Below are 18,246 nucleotides of genomic sequence, written 5' to 3'. Positions count from 1 at the left end.
AAACACAAGTGAAGCTCTCGTGTTGCCCGGGAGCGCTGCCCTGGGTGCTCCCGCTGTGTCCGGGCCGTGCCGGTGCCCGGGTGCCCAGCGCTGAGTTCGGGGACGTGGGTTCGCTGACCGCGGGGCGGTTCCCGGCGGGAGCGGGACTCGAACCCGGGGCGTCAGCTCCACTCTCCCGCGCGGTCCTCCGGGCCGGCAGGGGGCGCGGCGGAGCGCGGGCGGCGCTCCGCCCCGCGCGGGCCGTGAGGAGGCGCGCGGAGCCGCCGCCGTGTCCGTCATGGCGGCGCCGCTGTCGGGGCCGCTGCGCCTCGAGCTGGCCCAGGCCGTGTCCCAGGCGCGGGTGCTCGTGGTGGGCGCGGGCGGCATCGGCTGCGAGCTGCTCAAGAACCTGGTGCTCACCGGCTTCAGCAACATCTACGTGGTGCGCGGCGGGCGGGGGCCGGGGCGGGCGGGCCGAGCCCGTGGGGGCGCTCGGTGGGGGCGCGGGGCCGGCGCGGCCGCTCCCGCCGCGCTGTGAGCGCGGGGCCGAACCGGACCCGCCCGGCCCGGCCCGACACGGCCCGGCCGCCGCGGCATCGCCGGGCCGGGGGCGCCACAAAGGGCCGCGGCCTGCGCGCCATCGCCGCCCTCGGCCCCGGCCCCGCCGCGGCCGCTGCGCCGCCTCCCCCGGCACGGCACGGCACGGCACGGCACGGCCGCCCCCGGGAGCCGGCCCGGGCAGCGCCGGGGGAACCCCCCGGCACACCGCGCTGTCCGCCTCTGCTGCCCGGCCGGGTCAGGAAAGGCTGGGCTTTGCCCGGTGCCGGCGTGCCGGGGTGGTCGGGGGTGAACTGGAGCGAGGAAAACCCGCGGGGAGGGGAATTGTGTGTTCCGATACCGGGCTGTAGAGCCGTCAGCGCTGGGATCCGGTTACGGCGCGTCCCGCGGGCTCCTGCTTTCACTTTTGCTTCCAGATATTAATCTGAAAGTGTGTGGGAAGGGCAGGTGTGTGTGGGGGGGGTGATGGAAACGGGATAGAGAGAAATGCTGTCGGCAGAACTTCGGTTACCCGGTGTCCAAACCTGTATCGATTCCTTACTGAAATGAGGAACAGCGCATGGTTTCAAACCCAGCTGGAGCACAGTCTGTTCCCTTGAGTACCTTTGTCCTGGCGAGTGTGCCCAGGAGTCACACCTGGAGGAGTTTGGGGTTGTGCTCAGACAGGCTGAGCAGAGCAGCTCGTACCTAGAACTGTATCAGCTCGTAGAACAACAGCTACTGGTTTGCCATGTTATCTCTACAACTCAGACTTTCCCACTGAGATACGCTTAAAACACATTCTACAAGTTTAAAAAGTAATTCCAGATTGTCCCTTTTGTTTAGAGCCTTTCCAATTTGAACATTGTAGCAGGGAAATACACTGTAGAAGAGAGGAAACCTGCATTTTCTGCAGTATTCCCCCTTTTTTCCCCACCTTACCAAGTCAGTTGTGTCCTCCTGCAGAACATTACAATAGAGTTTAATAGCTCCTGATTTTCCAGTTGTTCATTAGGCATAAATCTCCTGCTTATTGTTTTGCTTATTATAATTTAGGTTCTGGTATTGTCTTTCAAGGCTGACTTGGTTGAACTCCATTAACTTAAGTACATGTTGGATCAGGGCTGTCTTCATTTAACAATATCACTGGCACTGTTTCATGCAGGACAGTAATAGTTTATTAACATAAGGAATGGGTGGGTAGAAGACAAGGTGAGAGCAAAAAAGTAATAATTAGGCAAAGAGGAAATTTGCTATCGGGGGAATAAATTGCTTTTGTCAATATTTGTGATATTGTTGAGGGTTTTCCTTGGTTGTTAAATATTAACAAACCTGAACACTTGAAAATACTTTATATTTTTATAAGTAAGTTGTGATTTTTTTAAAAAAATATTAATACTAAAAAAATTGGTAGTTTTGAATACCAGACAACTCACAAATATGTGACTTAAATATACTGTGTTGAAAGGCTGTTGTCCTCAGGAATGGAGAACAAAATGAATTTACTCAATATCCAGGTCTGAATTAAGAACATGATATATGTTCTTAAGAAGTTCTGATGACTTTTCTTCCAGCTGACTAAAATGGTAGCTGTGTAGAAGTTGTTTAATAGGTGAACTGTTAAATTTTGATCATTTTGAGCTGGACTGGAGCTTCTGTTAAGGTCTAATAGTCTACGTTTTCTCTCTGGAGAAAACCTTCCTTTGCCTCCCTTACCCTGTTTTTGCTGTTTGCAGTGGTATTTTGTGTCCCTTTGTCCTCATCCCCAGTTAAAATACTCAAAGTTTTCTGGGTAGTGGAAGTTTTAACAGAGTTTTGCCCTTAATTGTTTTCCCTTGAGGTTCTTGGTCTTTTTGGCTTTGGACTAAACAAGCTTTCTGAGTGTGTCTCAGGAGAAAGAAAGGAGGTAGAAATGTGTTTTCATGCAAATACCATTTTCATTAAAAGATACAAGGCCATGGGTACTTACTCTGATACTGTGGGTGATAGAGTTTAACAATCTCTGCTTTACAATACATTTCTAAGGCATTGTATCTTTTCTGTTTGCTCTACATTCACAAGTGCTTATATTTAGTGTTTCAATAAAACTCTTGAGCTATTGCAGTTCTTAGTATATTAAAGCTTAGTCCTTAAATTAAAGATATTCCCTTCAGAAAACAGGAATTTTTATCTTGGAGTTTGGATCTTGCATGCAAAGGATGTTCCATAAGTGTTTTTTTCATCATTCATAAAATGAGAATTGTATGAGAACACCCTCAGTGTCATGTTTACCCTTCACACTGCACTGTCAGGCTGAGAGGAGTGTGCAGTGAAAGTGTTGCTGTGTTGAGTTTGTCACCATTATCTGTGGGAATTGTGAGAAACATCTCTGATACTCAGAAAAACTGTCCCTCCTCCTGGTTACAAATGGTAAGGACGAGAGAGACTTCTAAAAAGAGTCACTGATCAGAGAAACTGTTTAATTAGAGGAAAAGTAGTAACAAAGCTGGGAATAAATGTCAGAGTTCTAGTTAAATCTTAATTCTGGTGGTGGGGGTTAAAGACATTTGAATTTTTGCTGTTCCTGTGCATATATTAATAAATAGGAACAAGGCTTTTAGGGGAATTGCAGACATGGCATCCTTTGAGGTTGTACACCACAGGTGTGCTGTGCTGTATGTTTTTAGACACCTTGATTGTGTGATTGGATATTTTTATTTTGTAAGCTAACTTCATTATTTTTTAACATGCACTTGGGCAGTTAGTCCTGTGACAGCCAGTAAACCTCGTGCCCTGCAGTGTGTGTGTAAGATGGGGATGCAGCCCTTGGTTCAGTGATGCAGTTGCTCAAAGCCATGTTCATTTGTAAACTGGTTGGTTTGGAGCAGCCTTTCCTGCACCTTGGGGAAGCCCAGAGCAGTGGTCAGGGTGGGAGTCCTGGAGGTAATGAGGTGATCACTTGTGCCTGTCCAGTTGCTCTAGTGCAGATCTGACACCTGAAAAGGGGTCTGTAAAGTTTCTGCATTTTGGTCTCACCTTTCCTTCAAACTCTGTTCATGATTTCGTTCCTTCTGTTTCCGTGGAAGTGAAATACCTCTCTTGTTTGTTTGTAGATTGATTTGGATACTATTGATGTCAGCAATCTCAACAGGCAGTTTCTGTTTCAAAAGAAACATGTTGGAAGATCAAAATCACAGGTGAGGAAAAAGTCAAAGCTCAAGTCTTCTTGCTCGGTATTATTTTATGGATAGTGTTAGAAACATGTCCCAATGTAGTTTCTGCTGTGCAGAGGTAAGTGTTGGTTGGTTATCATGGCTATCCACAGCATTAGGGTAGCCAACTTACTCGATACTCAACTGGTATCAAGTCTGTCTTTAGAGGGAAGGAAGAAATAATAAGTGTTTTTTTTGTTTTCTTTTTTTTTGTTTTGTTTCTAGGTTGCCAAGGAAAGCGTGTTACAGTTTTGTCCAGAAGCTAATATTATAGCTTACCATGATAGCATCATGAAGTATGTTTGGTTTTAAGCTCTAATTCCATGTTTTGATTTGCAAGTACTGTGTTATTTAAATGCTACAGTGATGTGCTTTAAGGTATTTTACAAAGCTTCCTCAGTAAGGAGAAATAGCTGTAAATGTGAGCCTGCCACACATCTGAGTGTGGATTTTGCATGAGTTTTAAGCTCTGGTAGTAAGCTGTAGTCATTTGCTTGTGTCTGTTTTTCATTTTATTAGCAACATTTGCCATATAAGAGTCCACACTGTAAGAATGCTCTGATGTCTTGAGCAATAATTAAATTAAAAGAAATGCAAATGTTGAGTCTGCAATTAAAAAAATTAAGTTCTTTTCGTGTGTGTGTAGGTAACTGTTGTTTATATATGCCCCAAACTGTTAAAATTTAGTCTTTGTGAGCTGCAATCAGTGAATAGAGTACAAGAATATGTAGATTTTCATTAGCTGTTTCCCATGTTTTAATTTCTATTTGTCCAGTTTCTAAAAAATGGATATTCTGTAACACAGAGGTTTGAACTCTGATGTTACAGTTAGCCAGAAACACTGACTCACTGCATCCTTCCCCTGAAACAGTAAAACTGTTAATGCTGTTTCCTCTTTACCATCCCTTCTTTCCCACCTTCTTCTTCTTTAAATCAGAGAAATGCAGTGTAAAGATGCTGAAGTGTCAGGATTTCAAATCTCAGTCTTGGCTCCTGGAGGCACAGTCAGAGCTGTGGAGCTATCTCAGTGTAATGAATTATCCACAGTCTGATGAGCTGTGGTAATTACAGTGTGCATGTTTTAGCCACAGCTGATGGTTTTTAAGGTCAGTTACCACAGCTCAGCCAATTTACTCATTAGGTCAGAGTAGTTTAATCACTTTTCCTTGTCTGCCTGTTTCATTGGTCAAATTAGTACTAATTGCAGTAGCTTCCTTCCAGCAGCATAAAATTCAGGCTGTCACCCAGCTTTAAAAGGGGCAGGAGACAAATGGGGCAGTTAAAGCCTAGCCAAATTTGTAATACATGTAATTTATCACATGGACATCAGTCCAGCCTTTGCATGTGCAGAGTTTCTGTTGTGGATAATGCCCCAAGTTTGCTGTGCCATTTCAAGTGCTGTTTTTCTCTCCCTCAGCCCTGACTATAACGTTGAGTTCTTCCGCCAGTTCACCTTGGTTATGAATGCTCTGGATAACAGAGGTGAAGTTTGCACTGTGCTTTATACTGGGAGATGTTGGTGTTCTTAGAGACACAACTGTAACTGTTCCTCTCTTAGGTTCAATCACAAGTATCCTCTTAACCCACCTGTAGTTGGGCTGAGCCTTGTGTGCTTTGCTGGCAACTTGAAGGGCACTTAGTGCTCCTACAGGTGCTTTGAAAATAAACATGATCTGCTACATTGCTGCTTTCTGGGAACTGATGAGTGTTGTGGGTGCCCATGTAGCTTTGTGGGTGCATATGTAGCTTTATTCAGTTGAGTTGCTGTGTTTAATAATGTAAATATATCTTGTCTTAATGGGAAAACGGACTTTGTGAAAATGGTGTAGTGCTCTGTAATGAAATAAGGCAGATTAAGGATCAATGTTTGCATAGGAAACTAGTTTGAATTTGGAGAAGTGAAACTTTTTTTCCCCTAATTATTCACTTTTTTTCTTTAAAAACTCTTGATTTGCAGCTGCCCGTAACCACGTGAACAGGATGTGTCTGGCTGCTGATATTCCTCTTATAGAGAGTGGAACTGCAGGCTACCTTGGACAAGTAACAGTTATCAAAAAGGTTAGCCTGTGTGTTACTCTTGTCACTGCTATTTTGGACAACAGGGAGTTGGCTGTTTAGAGATAGAGTTACAGTTCATCTGTTAATAGCTTACACTATCAGCAGCCTGCTCAGTGTGACAAGTAAATACTTCATTTTTCCCCAGGGAGTGACAGAATGTTATGAATGTCAGCCTAAACCAACCCAGAAGACTTTTCCAGGCTGCACAATCCGAAATACGCCCTCAGAACCCATCCACTGCATTGTGTGGGCTAAGTATTTGTTCAAGTAAGTGATTTTTTTTTTAAGAAGAAGAAAAAAGGTACTGTGGTTCATTCTTCTGGTTTCTAAACCTACAGACAGAGACATAAAATGGACACACTTTTTTTAAATAAATTGTAATGGGTTTTAGATTAATTTTACATTATAAACTTTAAATTTAAATTACAGTGAAAACCTCCAGTTCCTTGACCTGGGTTTTGGGGTGGTTATTTTTTTTCTTTTAATGTAAAGATGGAAGGTCAATTAGACCTTGTTTTAATATCACAAAAAGTAATGGCAGAGTAGTTTGGCACAGCAGTGTAGGTTGAGGTTACTTTATTTTTCATCTTTGTGTGGAGTTGAGCACATTTTTCAGTTTAGTGCATGTACTAACAAGTGTAAAGTTTGTTGGAATCTTGGATATCCCACAGGTTCTAAAAATGCCTTCAGTTCTGCAGTCTAAATATAAAGCTGGGTGAATTATTGAGTGAACTCTTCTGCTAAATTCATTTTTGTATTGAGCATTTGGTGTTGTCAGCGTTAAGTCCACATGTGATGAATCCCAAAAGTTTAAAAAGCAATATATGAAGCGGCAGTCTGACAGCAAGAATCCTCAAGTGGATATATATTCATTAGCAAATACTTCAGTCTTAACCAGTGTGCTGAAATTCTAGTGTTGTGTTGTTGTTCTTAATATTCTGTAGCCAGTTGTTTGGAGAAGAAGATGCTGATCAAGAAGTCTCCCCTGACAGAGCTGACCCTGAAGCTGCCTGTGAGTGTGATATAAGCTGGTATCTTACCCCGTTACTGAAATGTTCTATTTCAGAGATTATGACTTGTTTCTCTACATTTCTTCAGATTAGAGTTCAGCTCCATTTTCTTTTAAGAGGATTCTATTTCCTGTACCCTTGGACAACAAGAGTTTGGGGGGTGTTAGCTGTAGTCTCCCTTACAGACTGTGATCTACACTGTGCATAATTCACTTCTCTCCTTTCGCCTCTTATTAGATCTTTGAAACAATTTCAGTGTGTGTTAGGTAAGTCAATCTGTGCTGCCTACCAGAGGTTTTTTTCATGAGGAATGTGTAAAAAATACTCTTCGAAGTGACAATAGTTTAATAGCTTCACCTGTCAGAACTGCAGCCCTTGTGGGCAGCCTGAAACATTATTGAATGGTCCCTTCAGAGCAGGGTGTGCAGTGGGTCACTGTGCTCAGAGAGAGCAGCTGTGAGGAACACAATCAATGCACTCACTATTCTTAAAGTTCCAGTTCCACATCCAGGTGTAAGATATGAGAGAGATAATAGGTTTGTGTATGTTTGGAGTCTCCTGCTCCCTCTGCAGCAGATGGTTTTCCCCATGTGCCCAGGAACTTAAAGTGAAAAGTGAGCTTGAAGTGCAAATCACTGATCTTCGCAGGGTGATCTTTTTTCCCTTACATATTTGGAAGTGATGGAGCCTTTCCTTCCCTGCATCTGGAGAGCTTTTCTTCTGAACAGAGGACTGAGTGATATTTGTAGTCATTACTTTTTCCATTTTTAGCTGAGGGATTGCAAGGAATTACAGGGATTGTTTGAGCTCTTCTAGCCTTCAACATTTCAGCATTAATCTACATGAAGAATATGCCCATTTTGAGTGATGTTTTTGTAGCTGTTCAGTATTTTTCTGTAAGGACAGTAATCATAGTTACTGTGAGGTGGATAAGCATCATTGTTGGTTGCTTCTTTTGGATCCTTTGGTAGATAAATGGACTTTTGGAGGGGAAGCTTAGAGGATCCTCTGATTCTTCAAATTCTTTGAACATCAGATAGGGATCACTGGACAGGTTGTTCCTATAGGAAGTGCAGAATGAAATAGGTGAGTCTTAAAAAGAGTGGCATATAAAATAACTTATAACACTGGCTGCTGGAGGACTTGAAAGGTAGCAGACACAATGCCACTTATTTCAGCAGAGATAGCAGGGCAGCTCCAGGAGGTGTGATGGCAGCCTTGTGTCTGCAGTGGTGCTGCCGTGGTCACACAAGGGGTGTGAGTGCCCAGCTGGCAGCTCCCACCCTGCAGTGCTCACTTGCTGCCCCTGCCAGGGGAGGAGAACCACACAAAAAGGAAAACTCACAGCCTGAGACAAGAACAGTTTAACAATGGAAACAAAAAAGATGTAATACTAATACCAATGATAGTAATAATTGGAATGAAGAGAGTGAGGGGGGAATAAAACTGGAGACCAACCAGTGATGCAGCTGCTCAGCACCCGCTGACTGGTCAGTGCCCAGCCAGTGCCCAGCCCCTCACAGCCACCTCCCCCAGTTTGTGCTGAGCTCTGGAATATCCCTGTGGCCAGTTCAGCTCAGCTGTCCTGGCCCTGCTCCCTCCCAGCTTCTCGTGCTCCTGCTCCCTGGCAGAGCGTGGGAAACTGGAAAGTCCTTGACTCAGAGTAACCTCCTGGCAACAACTGAAGCAGCCTGTGATCAACATTATTACTTGAATCCAAAACACAGCACTGGACCAGCTACTAGAAAGAAAATTAACTCTGTCCCAGCCAAAGCCAGGACAGTCAGGGAAGAGTCAATGCAACCTTTGTAAAGGGAAGTCGTGCCTTGCACGGCTCTGGGGGTCATTTGAAGGGACCAGCAGAGGAGGAGCAGAAACCAATAAACCTGGGGAGGAGCAGATCTGTTTGGTTTAACCATTCTGAATGTGCAGGGACCAGACTCAAAAACTCAGGTTGTGAGGAACCTGAGGGATATAGGCACCCAAGGGGAGAAAAAAGGGTGAAGATCCTGAACTGCTTGAATGCTAGAGATAAATGGTGATTAGAGGAGTGTCTCAAGGGAGATGTGTGCAGTTCAGCATCAATGATTAAGCAAAGTCACCCAGAATAATAAAGATGAGGAGTAACTGCAAAAAGTGGTAGAAAGGTTCACAATACAGAATGACTGAGCAACGAGACATGAAGCAGATAAATATGAAATAATGCAAATAAAGCACTGGTGAAAGGGGGAAGCGTTCACAAATTTACATCTAAAGTGATGGTCTCTGAGTTGATTTTTCTCATTCAGTCAAGATGTTAATAGATAGTTTTATGAAAACATCAACCTGCTGCTTATTAGAGATCATGATGGCAATTGTTGCATGTGACTGGGAAAGAAAGAAATTATTAGCATCTGTATATGGAATTTTTTTGTAAAAGAATAACCAGAGATAGGAAGCTGACTTTTTTTTTCTCAAGTCCTAACCAAGCTAAGACTCTTGGGCTAGGAAAAGACTCCTAAAAGGGGGTGGTTAGATATTTATGAAATCCCAACACTATGTGGAGAAAATTAATGGGAAACAATTTTTCCTTGTTTCTGCCAATGAAGGAATTGGGTATCATCAAGTTAAATCAGTGAGTTGCAGAGGCAAACAGGAGCAGGCACACTCTGTCTAATTCAGCTTTTGTTGGGTGCACTAAAGCAAATTTATGGTTCCTGCATAACTTTGATTATTGACTTGGGAAATATTTGGATGGGCTTTTCCTTTTTTTTTTTTTTAATTATTTTTAATTAAAATATTGCTTATCACTTCATTAATAGGGGAGCCAGCAGAAGCAGAAGCCAGAGCACTAGCATCCAATGAAGATGGTGAGATTAAACGTGTTTCAACTAAGGAGTGGGCTAAATCAACTGGATACGATCCAGTTAAACTTTTTACTAAGGTATCTTCTTTATCCCAGATAAATGTCTTTATTTGAAGTGTATGAGGTGCTTTAAAGTCAAGTCAAAACCCAGCTTAGACACTTAATGCTCTCCATCAATTCTGTGATATTTTGCTGTCATGTTGGTCTCTTGCAACATTTGCTCATTTTTTGGCATTCCATGGGCATCAGTACAGGTGGCTTCAGCAGCTTGGCCATACTGTAGAGAAAAACCCATTTGAATTGCTTTTAACATGAAAAAGTGTGTTTGACTTCTGTAAGATGTCACTGGGCATAATGGGAACCAATGTGAGGGCCTAAAAGCCATCAGTCATCTGTGTATAATCAGGCTCTGGCATAAGAAAACAGGAATTGGTTAAGGAGTTTTTGTTCTAAATAGTTACTGAAAGTGGATAAATACAGAAAATGAGTTCATAGATAGTGATAACTTTCCTTTGGAAAGCCATTGGCATGTAGGTAAGAGTGTCTCAGGGAGAGCATACACAGAGCTGTAGTGATGGCTTCAGTAGGCACAGGAACCCCCTGCTTGGACTGTTGTTTCTTGATTTTCACTTTAGTCCTCCCCAGATTAATCAGAGCTGTGTCTGCTCAATGCAGTGAGTGTTAGAAAGTGGGGGATGAGAAGTTTTTAGAATCTACTTTTATGTAGTTGAAAATATTTTCAAGGAGAAAATCTAAACCTCATAAATCTAATCCTGACTTTCCGGTTTCACAGCAGATGTAAAAATAAAGTGTGTCTTTTTTTTCCCCCTCTTTAATTTAATTTTGTTTTCATGTTTCTTAGCTTTTCAAAGATGACATTAGATATCTGCTGACAATGGATAAGCTGTGGAGGAAAAGAAAGCCTCCAGTGCCACTGGACTGGGCTGAGGTACAAAAGCAAGGTAACTGTCCCTCCTCCTGCTGTGTATTTTTAAGTTTTACCTGCTATTTTTTAATGCACTTCTGTGATATGTACATATTTTTTTTACTGTCACAGTTGAGTACTGATAAAGAACGTATTAATTCTTTGCAATTCCTGAAGATTTCAAATTTTTCTCTGTACAGAAAAGGTTTTTCTAAGACTGTTTTGCAGTCATTACTTCAGATACTCAGTATTGGCTGGAGAAAATACACATTTAACAAAGTTACATGTCAGCTTATTCTAGGCCACCTTACCATAAGCACTGATAGATTTATCTCTGAAAGCTGAGGTTTGTTGAAAATTTACATTTGCTGTAATTTGTGCATGCCTGGGTGACTGATACAATAGCTGCTGTTGCAATTTTAAATTGTAAAATGTTGGGGCTGCTGTAGGTTAAGGATACTGTTCTTCAATCTAGAAAATATTTAATTTTGCTGAAATTGGAAAATTATTTGAGAGAAGTACTGTGGAATTTATAAATATTGCTGATCTTATTTATTTTTTTTTTTTCCCAAAGAGCAAAACGTATCTGACCAACAAAATGAATCCTCTGCAGTGTTGAAGGATCAGCAGGTTCTCAATGTCAGGAGCTATGCAGACCTGTTCTCAAAGAGTGTTAAAACCCTGAGTCTTCACCTGGCTGAGAAGGCTGATGGAGAAGCACTTATATGGGATAAAGTTAGTTTGCCATATATAAACTCTATAAAGTCTCTACATATGTAGCACAAATGAGTTGGGCTCATTTTTTCATTCCAAAAAAATCCTACTTAAAACAAAAGCGTTTCCTCACTGAAAGCACTTTCCAGATGAACAGATATATTCTTTAAACACTCTGTATTTTGTAACTCACTGAGGGTAAGGATTGACTGTTGTGATATAAAATAACTTTGGCATAAAAAAAAAGAGTTTGTAAATACGGGGGGGCAAAATAGTAAAATATTATTACAACATATAGTAAAAATACTTCTTTCTGAAGCACTCAATGTTTCAAACTGTTTGCTTCAGTGTTGAAAATGTTTAAAACATTGTAAGATTTAGGATTTAGCCTTTTTTTTAACATACAAGACATTTTATTAGTTCTAATAGTCTAATTTTCTATTAAAATGCGTGTGTTTTGAATTGTACATAGTCTTTAAAGTATTACTGCTCTGTCTAAGCACACCATCTGAAAGGGGAAATATGTTGATTTTGAACTGGAGGTAGTGTACAGACTTTTTTTAAAGCTTTCTGGTTTTAAGGTTTTAGGAACCATGTGTTGCAAACTATTTCCAAGGAATATTCTGACTTTTAAATGCTTTTTGCATTAACTTGTTAGGATGACCCTTCTTCCATGGATTTTGTCACTTCTGCTGCGAACCTCAGGATGCATGTTTTTGGAATGAATATGAAGAGCAGATTTGATATCAAGTGTAAGGATAAAATATAACATTGCTTTATTTAAGTAATCACTTATACTTCTTGTTTTCATTTGCTGTTAAAATCTGCATACTCTTGCTTATTTTGCAGCAATGGCAGGAAACATTATCCCAGCTATAGCTACTACTAATGCAGTAATAGCTGGTCTGATAGTGCTGGAGGGTTTGAAGATCTTATCAGGAAAAATAGACCAGTGTAGAACGGTAAGTGGGAAAAGGAGATTTTCCTTTCTTGTTATTTACTATTTCTTGAAAAGTTACATTTAACATTTTTTTACTCATGTGGCTTCACTGTCTCTCACTTGTTGCTTCAGTAGATTCTGGAGGTGCTGAGAACTTTCAGTCACAATTTAAAGAGAAGTGCAGTGTCAAGGCTCATTAAATTGCCGTGGTTTGCTGAGGATTTGGTGCTGGGTGGGAGAGGGAAGCAGCGTGCCCTCAGTTGGATGTGGCTGTCCCGTGTTGCAGATGTTTGGCACAGCTGCTCAGTCAGCTCAAGGGTCAGTGAGGACTGGCTGGGACAGGACTTTCTCCTGCCCAGCAGGAATGTCAGAGAGGAGCAGGGAACACACACTCTGTGAGACTAAGAGAAGAAATCTGGAGCAAAGCAGATTTTATACATGCTGTTACTTACAGAATAACTTGTTTTCTTCTGTTTTGTCCTCAAGATTTTTCTGAACAAGCAGCCGAATCCCAGGAAGAAGCTGTTGGTTCCTTGTGCTTTGGATCCACCAAACCCAAACTGTTATGTGTGTGCAAGTAAGCCAGAAGTGACTGTGAAGCTGAACGTGCACAAAGTTACTGTGTTAACACTCCAGGATAAGGTAAATCCCGAGTCAGATACAGCTTTCATTGTGATCCTAATACTGTACATTTTTAAAGGTAGGCTTTTGTTCATTGTGTTTTGACTGAGCATCACCTGCTTATATTTACATTTCTCTCAGCTTCAAGAAGAGCTGGATTAACCAAGATGTTTCTTGCCCATGTGTGTTCTGTGTCTTGTGAAGGAATGTTTGCATTTGGTAATTTTTTGATGGTTTTAAAGCCTATTCATATCTGACAACAACAAACTAAATTTATATTGCAGTCGAATAGTTCAGTAGCCACATTGCAGTTGTGTAGTCACAATTGATTTGTAATTCTGTCGTTTTATGAAGTATTCTAAAAAACTTTCCAGCATATCTGAACCTGGAGATATCAGACATCAAAAATATAATCATTTTGTTCGTGGAAGTGGAAAAAAAAGAAAAGCATAGGCTTTCAGTAGATGCCAGGATAATAAAATCAACATAATTCAAGGTTCTGTTTTTATAAGTGTGTTGAAGTCAGATATTGATTAAATAATCATATTTGTATTTTCAGATACTGAAAGAGAAATTTGCTATGGTAGCACCAGATGTACAAATAGATGATGGAAAGGGAACTATCCTTATCTCTTCAGAAGAAGGAGAAACAGAAGGTATGAGTACTGAAGGTTTTTAGATAAGAGTAGACAAAACCTTGGAAGAAACCATACAAAATATGTGCATAGCAGATGTTGCAGTGTTCATCCTGTAGACTGGTATTTGAAGAGAACTGGATTTGCAAGTGTTTTGAGTGGCCTGAGAACAGGCAGTGGTATTGTGTGCAGGCCTGCATGTCCAGCTTTCCTGCAGGAAGTACTTCCAGGATTCCTCTCCAAAATAGGTACCTGTTTGCAAGCCTCCTTCATTTTGTGGTTCTTAAAGGGTGGTCTGTTTATGATGCTTGTAGGCCCTACTGAAGTACAGATATCATCTCCAAAATGTTCCTAAATGTAATTGTGAAGAGCTTGAACCAGGGGTAGATAAGTCAACATAAGTAGTTTTAACTCCTAACAGGCTTAAAAGTCAGCTTTTACTTTAAATATAGCTCATAAATGCTAAGCTTATGTTTTTACATAAACCTTCTGGAGTATTCCTTTCATCATATTGATTCAGGTGTAAAGGATCTTTATATAATAGCTGTAAACACTACAGGTTTTATTGTTTTTGTAGCAAATAACCACAGGAAATTATCAGACTTTGCAATTCGAAATGGCACTCGACTACAGGCAGATGATTTCCTGCAGGACTACACTCTGTTAATCAATGTGCTTCATAGGTAAGATTCTGAAATAATGATTTGGGATGTGTGTATGTAGAACAGTTCCACAGGGGTTTTCCACTCAGAATTTTAAAATACATGAACAAAGTTCCAAGACTAAGCTGCTGAAAGCAAATGTAGAGGTAAAAGAGGAATTGTTGGGGTTTTTTTATGAAATTACAGAGTTTAAGGCTTTTTGTTTGGTTTTGTTTTGGGTGGGTTTTTGTTGTGGTTTTGGTTTTTTACAACAGAAAGCATCAGAAAGGTTTCTTTGAATAATTTGTCATTACACAACATAAAAACACAGTGCAAAACCAAATATACTTTTGGGGAAACAACTAGCAAGAAACTGCCATTTGAAATAAAAAGGAAAAAAACCTGAGGTAATAGATCCTCTACTTGACTACCTGTGTTGAGAAGTCACTTTGAAATAACTGGTGAGTGTATTTAACCCTGGATAAGTAACAGACACGTTATAGACAGTAAATGAACACACTGCATGTTCAGGGAGAGTAGGAGTGGGACATTAAGGAAGAAAGGTGAGCTCAGGTAATGATTTTTCTGCCTCCTGAGCATGTTAAATCCTGGCCCTGGGTGGAACAGTGTTTATGAATGGACAAAGCACAAATTACAAAGGAGGACTGACCAGCTTTGCCTCTTTTTCGATATGTTTCTCTCCTTTTGTCATAGTTGCAGGGTGCTGTAATACATGAATGATGTTTTCTTTGTGAAAAAGGCAGGGTTTTGTTTTCTCCTGGGTGTTCCAAAGCATATGTGTTTTTTCTGCAGTGAAGACCTAGAAAAAGATGTGGAATTTGAAGTTGTTGGTGACGCCCCTGAAAGAATTGGCCCTAAACCATCCGAACCACCATCGAGGAACATCAGCAATGGGAGTGATGATGGAGCACAGCCCTCAACATCAACAGGTAAATAACAGGGCTTGGTATTCAATTAAACCAAATAGTCTTTCAACAGTGCAGTCCAATTAAAGTAGTTGTCTTCAGTTTTATGACTTAACTTTGCCAAAACAAAATAAAAGGCATTTAAGTTGCCTCTGTGTATAATTTGAGATATTAAATAGAAAAATGCACATTTACAGTTGTTACAAAATGCACAGAAGTTTACAGCAAATACAGCTTGAAATTGTATTATTTACCTGGCAAGGGCCTGGTGAGGTGTCAGCTTAAATGCATCATTTGCACAGTGATTTAAATAAAGTTAGACCCTTCCTAACTCATGGTCACACTGCTGCTTGACAAAAAAGAATCAACCAAATTTATCACTTTCTCCCTAAACAGAAAGGACTCTGCTCTCAGGAAGAAATACCATCACCTTCCTAATGTGGACTTTCTTTGAACACACTCAAAATAGCTTAACTTAAATGCACATGGAATTCTTAAGAAGTGGAGGCTAATGAACAGGAAATGTCACACTGTTTGACAGGGACAGTGTATGAATCCAAGGACTTGCTGTGGCAGATGTGAGTTAGGGATCCATAGTTCTGTTTACACTGTGGGATGCTGTTCCCTTGCCTGGCAGATTAAAGCAGACAAGTATGTAGTCATTTGCTTCCTGTTTCAGGGGAGACTAAATTTAAAGAACACTGCTAAAATTTATTTCAAATTATATTAAAAAATAACAAAAATAGCATAAAATTAGTTTTTACAGTGAATTTGTGCTTAAAAAAAAACCAAATCCACTAGATATCTTATAAGTTCACATTTGGTTCTATTTTGCCTTTTTATACTATCCATTGTTATCCTCTAGCTCTGTAAATCTGCTCACCCTTCCACTTCTCCCTTTCTTTGTGGGTTCTCTCTCATGGAGTGTGGCCTCTCCTGGGAGTTCTGCTGAGTGTGGATGGAGAGGAGAGGCTGCACTACAGCTTGGGGTTTGGAAAAGTTCTTTTCTCAAAAACTGCTCCAGGCAGCATGGGATTGTTCTGCTTTGTGCATGCAGAACAGGTTACAGAGTCACAGAATATGCTGGGCTGGAAGGGACCCCCAAGGACCATCAGTCCAACCCCTGGCCCTGCACAGGCCCATCCCCAGGAGTCACCCCCTGTGCCCCAGAGGATCAGCCAAACCCTCCTGCAGCTCTGGCAGCCTTGGGGCTGTGCCCACTGCCCTGGGGAGCCTGGGCAGTGCCCAACCAGCCTCTGGGGGAAGAACCTTTTGCTGAGATCCACCCTGAGCCTGCCCTGACACAGCTCCAGCCATTCCCTGGCTGCTGTCCCTGGTCCCCCCAGAGCAGAGCTCAGTCCCTGCCCCTCCTCTGCCCCTGCCCAGCAATTGGAACTGCACTGAGGTCTCCCCTCAGTCTCCTCTTCTGCATTTCCCTAATTCTTGGGTTATTGCAATATTTTCCGTACCTTTGGTGAAGAAGGAATAACACAGTGAAAGCCATATTTTATAGTCACTTCAGGGAAATCAAAAACCCTCTTGCAGTCAAATAGCAAAGAACAGGGATAAAGAATGTTCCAAGGTGGATTTCTTGTATTAGAGACATGCTTATTGTTGTGTATGAAAATCAGTTGGAGGGCAGGCTGTCTTTGCAGTATCCATCTGTGTGTTGCAGCCCCAGATCAGGACGATGTGGTGATTGTTGACTCTGAAGATGAAGGGCCTTCGGGCAATGCTGATGATGAGGTGGAGAACAGGAGCCGCAAGAGGAAGCTGGGCCAGCAGTGTGAGTGTGGCGGGGCAAAGAGGGCTCGTGCGGGGCAGGGCTCGGACCAGGACGACCTGATGATCGTGGATTCTGAGGATGAAGGCACTTCAGGCAACGCTGAGGAGGAGAACAGGAGCCACAAGAGGAAACTCGAAGAGAAGGGCTGCGAGTACGTCACCACCAAGAGCGTGTGCTGAGCTGGCAGAGCAGGAGCAAGAGCATTTGATTGAACACCCAAATGCCCCTTGACAACATGATAATGTAATACTGTAACAGCATATGGTGTTGGGATGTGAAAAATGTCCAGAACTAGACTAATGTTAAGGCCTTGGTTCAAAGTGAACACCAAATCACTGGCTTAAATAATTTGTGTCTGCTTCTCTTGATGGTAAAGCTCTCATGTCACTAGACTTGTCCAGAAATGTTTTCCATGTTAATTCCATATATTAAATGTAATAGAAACACAGTTTATAAATACTTACAGATAAGTATTTGCTTAAACAATCATGGAAAAAGCATGTTATTTCTGTGTAAATACCTCTTAGGTATCATCCAACAGGGCAAAAACAACGTCCACTTGTTTAGTAAAATCTGATGCCCAGATTTGAAGCAACTAGACTTCTAGTTTTTCAGTGAGTACCTTTGAAGTTTCCCAGCAGTGGCCTGCCTGCACATTTACTTATCCCTTATTCCATGTTGTGAGGGCTTCACCTCCAGCATTCACACAGTCACAGATGCTTGAAGAAAAACATTTTTAGCCTAGTCCTAAACATTTTTCACACCCTGAACAAGTAAAGAAAAAAATTCAACAAAGCAAATTAGTGCCATGTTCTAACAGTGTTCTCAAACATCAGCTGGCACTGTGTACATTACTGTAAAACTGTTAATTTACTCCAGTTTTTCAGCTCGTACTGCCTGGTATGTCAATGTAAGAAGCAAATTTTTGTGTATTGTTACAGTTTCAGGTTATTTATATTTGATGTTTTGTAAACTCAGATACTACTACTATACTGTACATCTGATGGACCAAATAAATAACATCTGAAATACTTGCTATATTTGCTTGCACAGTCCAAGATTATGCTGACTTATGGGATTTTACAATGTATAGCCTTCAAAAATAACTGTATTATTTCCATTTTTCTAAACATAACCTAGTAGTACAGAACTTAAGCTTCACTTGTTTGAGGTGAAAGGGGAATTTTTTTAATAAAACTTTTGTGAATGTTTTTTTTTCTTGGACAATCAATTATTGGGCTGTTCAGCTGAAGCAGTTGCACCACCACACACATGCTTTCACCCCCTCCTGCCTTCAGAAAGAAGAAAGCACTGATTTTTATACATTACACTTTGTGTAGGACAAAAGTGCAATGTTTTGAATCAATATCTTAAAACCTACTGCATTTGTGGGTGTTGGTAGGTCTCTAAACTATCAGTGTTGGTTCTTAGGATGCAT

The 18,246-nt window shown here is 41.5% G+C and overlaps 1 protein-coding gene across 1 annotated transcript; it reads left to right on the top strand.

Annotated features, from left to right (window-relative positions):
- Positions 1 to 251: 251 nt before the first annotated feature.
- Positions 252 to 18,020, top strand: UBA2 (ubiquitin like modifier activating enzyme 2). The gene is made up of 17 exons (XM_051805813.1): positions 252 to 421; positions 3,609 to 3,692; positions 3,933 to 4,003; positions 5,125 to 5,189; positions 5,665 to 5,765; positions 5,911 to 6,032; positions 6,710 to 6,777; positions 9,577 to 9,698; positions 10,483 to 10,582; positions 11,120 to 11,280; positions 11,918 to 12,011; positions 12,109 to 12,221; positions 12,686 to 12,841; positions 13,380 to 13,476; positions 14,033 to 14,138; positions 14,910 to 15,046; positions 16,698 to 18,020. The coding sequence occupies exons 1-17, from the start codon at positions 278 to 280 to the stop codon at positions 16,985 to 16,987; spliced, it is 2,031 nt and encodes a 676-aa protein (XP_051661773.1). The 5' UTR covers positions 252 to 277; the 3' UTR covers positions 16,988 to 18,020.
- The last annotated feature ends 226 nt before the right edge of the window (positions 18,021 to 18,246 follow it).

Source organism: Manacus candei, unplaced genomic scaffold (genome assembly GCF_025592945.1).
Source record: "Manacus candei isolate 608988 ecotype Guabito, Panama unplaced genomic scaffold, ASM2559294v1 h1tg000065l, whole genome shotgun sequence".
In the NCBI taxonomy this organism is placed as follows: Eukaryota; Metazoa; Chordata; class Aves; order Passeriformes; family Pipridae; genus Manacus; species Manacus candei.
The sequence above is the reverse complement of the archived record's forward strand: the minus strand, read 5'-3'. Positions and strand labels throughout refer to the sequence as shown.